This window comes from Pelodiscus sinensis, chromosome 1 (assembly GCF_052426305.1).
Source record: "Pelodiscus sinensis isolate ZL-2025 chromosome 1, ASM5242630v1, whole genome shotgun sequence".
NCBI classification, from domain to species: domain Eukaryota; kingdom Metazoa; phylum Chordata; order Testudines; family Trionychidae; genus Pelodiscus; species Pelodiscus sinensis.
The window spans coordinates 167,170,143-167,182,558 of NC_143052.1; the positions used below are offsets into that span (position 1 = coordinate 167,170,143).

The window sequence follows — 12,416 nt, forward strand, 5'->3', positions numbered from 1 at the left end:
CTTGGGTTGTAAATGCCTGATCAATAATTCATTTAGGAAACTGGAGGAGGATAAAATCGGTGCATGCTATTGAGAGTGGAAAGGGTTGGCTGGACAGTCTAGCGATAAACCAGAAAGGATATGCTGCATGGCCACTGGCAAGGCAGGCTTCCAAGCACTGTGTGCTGTCAGTATCTCCTTAAGCCACCACAGCACACACCTTTGTCAGCTCTTGGTGCATTGTGGCCTTGCAACTTTAATGCCTAAGAAGTTGCCCCACTAATGTGCCTCCTGCAGTGGGGCAGAAAATGGCATTTTACCTTCTGCTTACTAAAAATAGCTTTTAAAAAAACAGAATTGCAATTTTACTGTAATTTTAGTTCCCCACGCTGCAAAGCTGGTACATTGTATAAGCTGGAGTCACTAACATTGACCCTGATTCTTTAAATAATTCTTATTCAACACAATGCTTAAAAAATGTGCTAATTCAGAAACACATGATTAGGAGGCTAGAGCACTTGACCTATGAGGAGAGGCTGAGGGATTTGGGCTTATTTAGTCTGCAGAAGTGATGAGTGAGGGGGGATGTGATAGCAGCCTTCAACTTCCTGAAGGGAGGTTCCAAAGAGAATGGAGAGAGGCTGTTCTCAGTAATGACAAATGGCAGAACAAGGAGCAATGGTCTCAAGTTACAGTGGGGGAGGTCTAGATTGGATATTAGGAAAAACTATTTCACTAGGAGGGTGGTGAATCACTGGAATGGGTTACCTAGGAAGAAGGTGGTGGAATCTCCATCCCTAGAGGTTTTTAAGTCTTGGCTGGAGTAATTTAGTTGGGGTTGATCTTATTTTGGGCAGAGGGCTGGACTTGATGACCTCCTGAGGTGTCTTCCAGCCCTACAATTCTATGATTCTATGATACATACTTAAATCCCATTCAGGTCAGTGGTACCTGAGCATGTGCTGTGTTGCTGTGTTGAATTGGGTCATGAGGAGTAATATATTCACATTTAAATCTACCAAAGAAATCAGGAATAGAAAATATGGCATATGTGTAATGTGGTCAGGTTAGTGTGGTGGTAAAAACTGGTTTCTTAATCTTCTACTGAAGTACTTGATGCATTACATTCAATTTTTTGCATTTACTTTTTCAGATTTTTAAATTACTAACCAATATTAACTGAAGCTGCCTTAGCTGGGACACTTCTAAGTGAGGCTTTCCTTACCTCAGGCATCTGTATCCACTGCCTCATTTTAATTGTTCTTTACTGAAGACAGCCTTAGTTGAGAAGCTTCAGGGGGTAGCCGAGATAGCCTGTACAGGCTAAAACAACAAAAGGTCTGGTAGCACTTTATAGACTAACAAAACATGTAGATGGCATCATGAGCTTTCCGGGGCATAACCCACTTCTTCAGCTGACCGGAGTTTTGAGTTTAGGATGTGCAGACCCAAAATAAATAGGAGGGGAGGAGGAGAGAAAAAAAGGAGGGGGGTGGGAGACAGGAAGCAGAGGGTATGGAAAATCAAAGGGAAAAACAGGAAGGTAGACAGGGGAGTCAATAAGTATCTGAAGATTGTAGAAAAGTCTTTTCTCTCTTACAGACAAGCCCCCAATCTGAAACGACTACTTTCCGGTAACCATGCCACACAACCACATCATAGGCATCCCAGAACCCAGCCCTGCAACCAAATGCAATGCCAACTCTGGCCACATATTTATACTGGCAAATTTATCACTGGAGCCAACAACAGAAGCTACCAAATCAAAAGGTCATTTGACAGCACATCCAGTAATTTGATCTATGCCATCAAATGCCAGCAATGCCCCACTGCTATATATATTGGACAAACTGGACAGTGCCTATGGGAAAGAATCAATGGACACAAATCAGATATACGTAAAGGGAACATACAGAAATGTGTTGGGGAACACTTTAATCTTCCCAATCACTGTTTAAAAGATCTTCAAGTGTTGGGTCTTGTCACAAACCAATTGTACTAGCCAGAAACACAGAGAAGCATTGGAATTAGAATTCATCCTCAAATTCAATTCTCATGCTAATGGATTCAATTGTGATGAAGGATGGTTGGGACACTATCAACCTAACATTAAATGAAGGTGCGAACAGCTCTTTGTATAGATTCCTATGTCAGGAAGGATACTATCTATTGACTTTGATTCTTATCTGCTTCATTTTAACTACCCAATCTTTAGATACTTACTGACTCCCAGCTCTACCTTCCTGTTTTTCCTTTGATTTTCCATACCCTCTGCTCCCTATCTCCCACCCACCTCCTTTTTTTCCCCTCTCCCCCTTCTCTCCTATTTATTTTGGGTCTGCACATCCTAAACTCAAAACTTTGGTCATCTGAAGAGGTGGGCTGTGCCCACGAAAGCTCATGATACCATCTACATATTTTGTTAGTCTATAAAGTGCTACCAGACCATTTGTAGCCTTAGTTGAGTCATTTGGACATAAGCTTTTGTGAACAAAGCAAAGTAAGTCTTTGCCCATAAAAGCTCATGTCCAAATAAATCTGTTAGGCTTTAAAGTGCCATAGGCCTCCTTGTTGTTTCTGCAGATACAGACTAACACGGCTACCCCTTTGGTCCTTAACTGAGTTATCCATAATCTACCATTGGTTCAATCATCCTTAATCAAAATTGCATGCCCTATGTCTTCAGGGGTTATTGACAAGGGGTGCTACAAAAACGAAATCAAGGGTGTCTGATGAACAGAGCACCGGACTGAGACTACGGAAATACAGGTTTTGTTCTTAGCTGTGCCCTTGAGCTGCTGGGTGACCTTGAAACTGGCCTCCTTTGTAAGGTGCTCTGCAGTTCACACTCTCTGCTGATGCAAATCAGCATGTTAGAGGTCAGAGCCATTGTTAATGCACATGTGCAACCACTTCTGCTTTAATGATCCAACCTTTTACTGAACTGAGCTGATTTTCTTCCCATTTAAAATTCTTCCTTTTTGTTACAGAGGCCTATAAAACAAGGTAGCTACCGTCTACACTGGCATGATTTCCCGAAAATGCTTTTAACGGAAAAGTTTTCTGTTAAAAGCATTTTCGGAAAAGCACGTCTAGATTGGCAGAATGCTTTTCCGCAAAAGCACTTTTTGCGGAAAAGCGTCCGTGGCCAATCTAGACGCAGTTTTCTGCAAAAAAGCCCCGATCGCCATTTTTGCAATCATGGCTTTTTTTGCAGAAAACAGTACTATGCTGTCTACACTGGCCCTTTTGCGCAAAAGTCTTTCGGAAAAAGACTTTTGCCCGAATGGGAGCAGCATAGTATTTCCGCAAGAACACTGACGATCTTATATGAGATCGTCAGTGTTCTTGTGGAAATTCAAGCGGCCAGTGTAGACAGCTGGCAAGTTTTTCCGCAAAATCAGATGATTTCGTGGAAAAACTTGCCAGTCTAGACACAGCCGGTATGTTTAAGTTTTCTGGCAACATACCAAGAACAACTGAGGTATGCATGTACTGCATTTCAATAGCAACCTGTAGAAGGATAGCTTGAACTGGCTTCTCTGATTTGGAAATGTCTAAAACTCATTTTGCTCTTACTTCATAAATAAATTGCATTTTGGGATTTTAGGCATAGAAAATGGCAGCCCCAAAGAATCTGGCTGAGAAAGTCATGATGAGCCACTGAAAAATGAGGGTTAGAAAGGAAACTGAGCCTTAACTATAGCTTCTTCTGTCACAGAAGCCATAATAAATTAGTTTTAGCTTGTATGGCAACTTACAAATATATTGTATCCCTTAAAATGCTTGGTAGAATTAAAAAAAATTACAGAACAAAATAGTACAATAATAGTAGAGGAGGTTAGTTAAATGTAAAGGTCTACAGAAACGGAGAATTGACTATGATTTGGATCAGAGATTTGAAAATATGCAGACAATTATCAAGTCAGAGAGAGATGGGAAGTACTTGTCTCAAAGCAATAGTTGCCAGATTGAACTGAAGGCCAGAGAGGAAGCCAGTTCTGGGTGTGAAGAAACTGAACAGAAGATGGCACTAGAGAATAATGTGCTCTGGGATGTTGTCTGTGGCAAACCCACAGTGGTATTTAAAGACAAGGGAGGTCATTTTTTTCAACTGGATCCTGAACTGAAGGAGAGTCGGTAGACCTGTTTGCAGCAGGCTGATGCAATTGTGCTTCATTGTGCCTGTCAGCGGGTGAAAACCTGTGTGTGTGTGTGTGTGTGCGCGTGTGCGCATGTGCGTGCTGGAGACCAGAGAGCTGGCACTGGGACAGGCTTTAGAGAAGGATATTGCGACTGTCAAGGCAAAAGCAGGTGAAGGTCTGAGGCTACATCTATACTGTGAGTTTTTTTTCTGGCAGAAAATATGCTGAGGGACTCATTAGCATAATTTGCTATCTCATTAGCATTTTTTCTACCGTTTCTTTTTGCTCAAGGGGTTTTTTCACAAAAAGAAGCAACGTGGACTTTTTTTTGGCCCAAAAACCCCCTTTCGCACAAGATTCTTATACCTGTCCCAAAGAGGGATAAGGATCTTGCGCAAAATGGGGTTTTTGTGCAAAAAATGTAAAAAAAGTCCACGCTGCTTCTTTTTGTGCAAAAACCCCTTGACAAAAAGAAATGGCAGAAAATATGTGAATGAGATGAGGGACTCATTAGCATAAGTATCTCATTTACATATTTTCTGCCAAAAATCCTCATAGTGTAGACGAAGCCTGAGTGAGGATCTTGGCAGAGGTGGACGTAAGACAATAGCAAATGTTCATAACCATTTCTCACTTGTTTTCCAGAAAGCGCAGAGACCTGTCAAGGCCTTGAGGAAGAGTACAAAGTAGAGGCAGAGTCTGAGGTGATGCCGGATCCAGAGGTGGTGGTTGACATCAACAATGAGGACATTTTGTGTAACACTTTCCCTGATCCTATTGATCCCTGACCAGACACACTCATTGTACCATCCTGGGGTCCCGGGGCAGCCCCTCTATGTTCCATGGTCTCATTCCATGTAAGAATTGGTCTGAAAAATAACTGAATTTAGAGGGGGAAAGTCCACATGCATGCAGATCACAGGCATGCAAACCTTGTAACAAAACAGCCTTGTGGCCACTCCATGGTGCCATCATTAGCAATGGGCAAATGGGTTCCAATATAAATAAGACTCCCCCAACTCTGTGAAAATTTGCCCATTTATAAGATTGTACCTGAGCTATGATGCTGTTTGACAAGCTCTGAGATGAGCTGGGTCACTTCTCCCCTTTCTGCCATTATTTTTCATGTCTTTGCTCTCTGAGATTCCTGGCTAGGCACCAGGATGACCATAACATTTCAATATGACACACAAACCAGGATGTGTCAGAAATTTCCTGGGAAAGTCTATTCTCATGAGATTTCTAGCCACATTTTGCAGCCCCAAGAAATCACCAGAAGGCTGAAATAAACATTCATTGTGGTAGGCACTTATCTAACCCAAACATCCAAACTCGTTACATTTCACCCATAGCTAGTTATTATGGGATGCTAAGATTGAAGAACCAGCTGTGATGGCTGGACATCTTGGAAGAGGATGACTTTGGGTCTCTCAGTATATTTGTTGCTCAGTAATGAACAACAGGTGGTTGTGTGTTTGCCGTCAACTGAAGCTGATAGCTTGAGTGTGGGGTGAGTGATTTGTAGCAGATGTGTCACTAGGCTGCTTGTCTTTATCACAAGGTGTTTCATGGCATCTACTTGTGATTCTGAAAAAGAAGGGCTGATGTAAAGCTGGGATTGTGCCAGCCTGTATGCCTGAGGGTGTGACCAGCTGCAGTGTAATGGTCTGGCTACTGCAGGCTGCATAAGCTGATCCTCTGTGTGTGCTTAGCCTTTTTTGCCTCTGCGTTATCTGCCCAAACAGCTGTGGCTTAGAGCACTCCTTAAGTGGACTTATCCTGGAGCCTGCTCAATATTGTACCCATTTACTTTGCATAGAAGAGACTTGGAAGTGGAGTGGTATGGTTCCGATGGAGACTTGTTAGCAGGTTATGTAAAGGGGGTCTGAATTCAATTCAGTAGCAGGGGACTCTGCAAGCTAGGAGAAGAAAGCACGGGAAAAACTGCAGGGGAATCCAGGCCTGAACAAGCCCAGGGAACTGCTGGGTCGGGCTAAGCTGTGTGGGAATGGGGGGAGGGATGAGGGCCAGAAGGGGTTCCAGAATTCTCCCTCGCTTTGACAGCACTGAGGAGACAAGGGTCAGTGTAAAGTCAGAGCAGGTGACGTGGCTCAGGACTGAGTTGCACTGGCAAAGGACTGAGAATGTTGTACTGTGGCTTTTCCTAGCGAATGCTGTTAACTCCTCCATTTCGTCATCTTTCACTCCCCCTCCACCCAACCCGATGGAAACAGAACTGAGTAGTAGCTTGTACGTGCTCTTGGATGCAGGCTGCAAGCGTCCAAGCAAGGAAAGAGTCCCTGTCTCCTGGGCGGGGAGGCAGAGAGCGGCACATGCTGACGGAAGGATCCCTTAGCGCGTTTGGACGGCGCAGCTGTCTCATGGTGATGCCACAGGGTAGTTTGTTCTTGTTCTGTTTTCTCTGGTTTTAGGACTCCATTTATAAGATTTTGCAGATTTAGTAGCTTGTGTGTGGGGGTTCTTAGGTGGAATAGTCCCCCATAGCATGTGACATTCATCTCAGCTGCTAGGAGAGCCCCACCCTTCAAGCTCTGGCTTTCTGTGATGTGAAGGGGTTGGCTCTGCAGTTTTTCTCAGGCTGTTAAGCCATCCCCTCCCAGTCAGAATGTCCCATTATGTGCATGTGGCTGTGGAAGGGGAAACTATATCCCATCCCTCCTGGGAACGTCCAGGGCGAAAGGGGGGACGTCCACGGACAGTGCTCTGGGGGGATCTGGGGAGGAGCATAGGGAGTTCAGTAGTTCCAAAGAAGTACCGGGTGCACTCAGGTCCGGGCTTTCCAACCTGTCTGCTGCACCTACAGCTGATACAGCTATAGGCAAACAGGGTGACATCAGCCTTGGGATAGTGCTTAAACCTGGGGCTCCACTTCACAGGCATAAATCTGTGATGTTTCTGCTACTGATGGCTTTCAGTGTTCCCTGTAAGTTGTGTGCTTGTGCGGCCGCTTAGGAGCTAATTAGCAGAGGTTTTTTTTGTTGTTGTTGTTTCTATTGGTGGTGCACATTCACACATTCCTTGCTGCACATACAAAATTATTCTGCACTTGGATGGAAAAAATTCACCCATGAGAAGATTAGAGGGATCATTGGTCTCTGTCAAAGTCTGGACCTGGATTGATTTTTTTTTTCCCGGTATCCAGGAAACATGGGGAAACGAGGCTTCTGTTCTGTAGAACTGGTAACCTAGCATGCAGTGTCTCTGTAAGCATCCTGTTCCCCATTCTTCCTTCTGGGCAGGCACCCACCAACAGACTCTTCCATGATACGCTCTCTGGTGAGAACATGCATGAGTAGGGTCCATCCTTTGAAGCTGTTGCTAGGAGTGCTGTTAGTTGTGGAGTCTTGTCCTGGCTCATGTGTTAGGAGGAGCTTGTTTGCTGAGGTGGGAGAAGATCCAGGAAAAGCTAAGATGTTAGCCAGGCTGGGATGCTCTGCAGAACACCCCATTTCTCCCTCTCTGCGCTTGCACAGCAATTGTCAAAGATTTATATTGCTGCAATATAAGGCCAAGAGGGGAATCGCTTTTGCTTTTTGCTTTTTTTTTATTGTACATGATTATGCTCAGCTGCAGGTTTTTTGATGATTTTGTTCCTAATAAAGAGATTATTTTATAACCTCTGGTGGGGAGTTCAAAGAGCTGTTCTTTGGCAAATTACCATGTATACTTGTCACAGCAGTTGCCAGCTGGCTGGTCTCTGACCAGCCTTGCTGATGTTTATACTGACTTGCTGGTTAAAAAATTGAATGTGCAGGGTTTTTTTTTGTTTTGTTTTTGTTTTTTCCCCCACTGTGGCCAACATTCCTGGTAAGCTGCGCACATGTATGCATTGATGCGTGGTGATCTCGTAACTACAATATGTGTCCTGTGTCTGGGAGCATGCTGGTACCCAGGTCCTGATTGTTGGGTCAAGTCCTCCACCTGCTGAAAACACATTGGCTCTTCGTGGAAGAGGACAGAATCAAGGCTCACCTGCTGAGATGAGGGACGCAAATGATCCTGAAAGGGGGTAGTGGCCTCCCTCATGGGCTCAGGTATGGGAAGTGCCCAGTGGCTGGTTCTTCTGCATCTTGAGTTGGCAACTCTACTTGTCACTGGAGGAACTGTCATTTCAAGACAGACCATCCTTTGCTGGAGATGAGAAAAGGAGCTTCCAAGTTTACACTGCTTTAGGACTGACCGGCCATGTTTGGGAAAGGTGAGGTTAGTGTCATTTTTAAACAACCAAATAGCAAGTTAAAGGGAAGAGGGGAAATGTGTAACTTTGTAGTGACTGGCTGGTGGGCAAAGAAGTCATGTGGCTTGAAGAACTACCAGTAATAACACTAATACTGAATAGTAATGTCTGTCTATGTAAGACTGTATAATATTCACATCCACACACAGTGCAAGTTAGGGGTGGGGAAGATATGGCCCATGGGCCACCCCATTGGAACCCTCCGGCATAGAGCAGCCAGGTGCTTCAGAACAACCCCACACCACTTGAAGCAGCTGGGTGCTCCCTGTGGCCCTTTGCTTCAGGCACCGGAGGAAGGGGGTGGCTTCATGGAAGCCATCCAATGGGAGCTGAGAGATTTTTCTGGGAGTTGGGGTAACGTGTGAAGCCTCTGCCCCTTCCCCCCCCCCCCCCAGCACTTAGAGCAGAGTCATAGGGAGTATCCAGCCATTTTGAGCCATGTGGGGCTGTGGCAGGCAAGGAGCCTGCTTCAGGGCTCTGCAGGCCTGCTGGCTGGGAGCCACCTAGGTAAGCACCTCCCAGTCCCTCCCTCCCCCCCAACTCCCTGCCCCAGGTCACCATCCAAATCCTCTGCACCCTCCCTCCCCCAGGTCTCAACTCCCTCCCACACACTGCATCCCCTCCTAGACCCCTCCCCAGGCCAGAATCCTATACTGCAACCATAACCCGTCCTGAACCCTGCACCCCAAGCCCCTACCCTAGATTACAACTCCCTCCTTCACATAAACTCCCTCTCAGACCCCACACCCTCTTCTGCATCCCAATCCCCTACCACGAGCTTCTTTATGCACCCAACCTCTGTCCCAGACCCTACACTCCCATAGAAAAGTGAAGCCCTTGACCATTTACCAAAATCGTGGAGTGCCCCCCCCCCCTAAAAAATATTGCCCATAACTGGACTGTAAGTGCTCATTTACAGACATGCAGTTTTGCAAAATGACCACTAGAGGGCAGCAAATTGCTAACAAAAAACCCCGAAGTGGTACTTGGTTGTAGAGAGAAATGTAAGTGAGCAAAAGTCTGTTCTTTGCTAGCAAATAAAAAAAATCAAATATTGAACTATTTAGGCCAGGGGCCTGGCTATGGGTACTTTGGGGAGAGAAGCTTGGACAATTGTGTGGGCCCTTTTGGGATCAGACCCGGAGCCAGGAGTGCGGTATGTGAGAAGAACAAGCAGTAAAGCAATTCTCACACTGAGGTCAGTCACTGGCTGGTAATGAGGGGGCATCTGCAGTGTGATCTGGCATGGGGGGGGGAGAACAGGAGGTGAGTATTGCATGACTTTGAGGGGCTTTTCAGCTGAAATGATGACGTGTGCATTGTTTGGCATGGTCAGACATTGGCATAGCCAGGTTTAAACTAGGGATGTAATAGCGTAGCTGGTCAAACGATTAACTGACTTATCGGTTAACGGTATCGGCTCTGCATTTAAAGTGTTTTTGGGGCTGGAGCGCAAGCATGCTAGCTCAGTCCTGGCTTGTGCCAGGTTCGACAGTACCCCTGCTGCAGAGCCACGCTGGGGGTAGCTGTAGGACCTGGTGTGAGCTGAGACAAAGTGCTTGCGTGCTGTCTCTCAAGCTCTTTAAATGCAGAGCTTCTTATCAGTTAATTGTGTATCTGACACAATTGTAGTTGTCTATATGATTATCAAATTACATGCTTCCTAATATCCGTAGTTTAAATAGCACCTTATCGCCATCCCTGCTAAAGTGTCACTAAGAGACAATTCTGCTGATCCTATGGGCTCTGGGCGATAGAACCTCTGATAAGCATGGGAGCCTGAGAACGGCAGCCTGGCAAAGCTGGCACAGGAGGTGAGGGGTAGCCTGCAATGGCACCTGGAGCACCCTTTCCTCTCAGAGGACATGACAGACAGAGAAGAATCAGATATGGTAACAGCTGATGAATCAATATCTTGCCCACAGCTCTACAACTGGTGGGGTGGGTGCCTGCTAGGCTGGGTTGATGCAATACCCTGGAGGGCTTTCATACATTTCCCTAGAGGTGTGACGTATACCCCAGAAAATCCCTAAGCCCCGGCGTCTCTGGCGGAAGAGATGGGGCTGAGGATATCCAGTCCTTACTGCTGCCCAGAGCCCACCACAATCCCCCAGTGACCACTGCAGTGAAGGCCAGGAGCCCTGGGCCCTTTTGAATCTGTGGGCTCTGGAGCAACTGTCCCCTTTACCCCCCCCCCCCCCCAAGCCTGCCTAAACTCTGTGGCTGTGTCTACATTGGTGCGATCTTGCGCAAAAGCAGCCACTTTTGCGCCAAAACTTGCTACCCATCTACACTGGCGGGGAGTTCTTGTGCAAGAACACTGATGTTCTAATGTATGAAATCAGTGCTTCTTGCGCAAGAACTATGATGCTCCCTGTCACGGGTTGCCCCCCCCCCCTCAGGCTTATAGCCCTGTAATCATTGGGGTTGCCTACCCACGCACTTTCCCCCCACCTGTGTTTCCCTAAGGTCGGTTATGAGTTTCATGTAAAGTTCGTGGCCCGACTAGGAATCCACTGGGTCCGTGACTCCCTGGTTGTTAGTGATCTGATGCGAGGGAGGAGGGGGACTCGGGCCCGCACTCACTCCGGGTCCTGACCCAGGACGCTAAAGGCAGCGGTGCACTGACACTACCTGGTTGGTGGGGATTCCCCCGTAACTCACCAACCCTCGGGGCTTGGTTGGGGTGCCGCCACTGCCTCCCGCCCCTGTCCTGGGTCACTTCCTCCTCCTCACTGGTCTCGTTCCTCCCTCGGCGGGTAGGGTCGCCTCCCACGCCGCTGGTTGCCGCTCCAACCACGCCTGGCTGGTCTCCCTCTGCCGGAGCAAGTCTCTCCCCTTCTGCCCTTTCCGGGCGTTTTTTGAAGGGCCCGCCTAGCGTGGCCCCGCCCCTCGCTCCTGGGTGCTGGCTAATGACGTCTTTGCTGGGGGGTCCCTCGCCGATGACGTCTAGACCCCCGGCCACCCCCAATGCAGGCGGGGCACATGAGCCAGGGTGCCGCACGCATGTGGCCGCTTCCCCGGCTCCTGTTGCCTTCTGCCGCTGTGGCTGGTCCCACGACGTCCCCGCTGGCACCTCCCTTGCCCCTCGTGGGCCTGGGAGTGCAGGGTGCCGTGAGCTCCTGGGTGGCAGGAACCGGCGCCCTGTCATGCTCCCACTCAGGAATAAGCCCTCTTGTGCAACTGTTCTTGCGTAAGAGGCCAGTGTAGACAGGCAACATGAATTACTTGTGCAAGAAAGCCTATGGTTAAAATGGCCATCAGAGCTTTCTTGTGGAAGAGAGCGTCTACACTGGCAAGGATGCTCTTGCGTAAAAGCACATCTCTTGCGCAAAGGCACATGCCAGTGTAGACGCTCTGTTCTGGAAGAGTTTTTGCACAAGAACTCTTCCGCAAAAGAGTTCTTGTGCAAAATCATGCCAGTGTAGACGTAGCCTCCGGTTTTTGACAGCACAGTTCCTCAGAAATACACTGACACCCCACACCAAGGAAGGCTTCTGATATCATCAACTAACAGAAACTGTGGGGTGTCAGTGTTCAGAAAGATGGGTGACTTTGCTCTTTTCCATCTCCTAAGAAAGGCCAGGCCATGGCTGCTGTGTTTGTAAACCTGGGGGCATAATTGTCTCTGCTAAGCAGGGTAAGGAGTGATGAGTACTTGGTGAGGGGTGGGGGACTTCTAAGAAAAGCTCATGGTAAGTTCAGAATGTGGTATGCAGGTGACAATCTCCATTCTGCCACAGGGTGGCTGGAGTGCGCCAGCATGGTGCTAAAAACTCTGTGCTGCTGGAGGCTCTGACTTTCATAAAACATAAAAACAAGCCATTGACTTTTCATGATCTCCAGCCCCTGAGATTGATGCAGCCGTACATATTCTCTGTAAGACTGTGGCCAGTTCCTCGGGATGTTATCCACAGACTCCTGGGCACATTCCAACATAGGTCATTCCATCCTGTTTCCCCAAATGCCCCAGGAATACTGAAGCCATAACTTGCTGTGTCATGGTGCGTTCCAGTTGCTCTTTGCCATGCCAC

At 47.2% G+C, this 12,416-nt stretch overlaps 1 protein-coding gene across 3 annotated transcripts in view; it reads left to right on the plus strand.

Moving 5' to 3' along the window:
- The window catches only part of LOC102455323 (T-cell surface antigen CD2-like), a 28,435-nt gene extending 19,180 nt beyond the window's left edge, over positions 1–9,255 (plus strand). For 2 of the 3 annotated variants that reach the window (XM_075909219.2, XM_014574138.4), the window contains one exon: positions 4,770–9,255. In XM_075909219.2, the coding sequence (XP_075765334.2) occupies positions 4,770–4,912 (143 nt within the window). In that variant the 3' untranslated portion in view covers positions 4,913–9,255. Of the gene's footprint in view, positions 1–1,581; positions 2,099–4,769 lie in introns of all 3 variants that reach the window. The other variant, XR_012897683.2, reaches the window with a different exon arrangement.
- Positions 9,256–12,416: the final 3,161 nt, after the last annotated feature.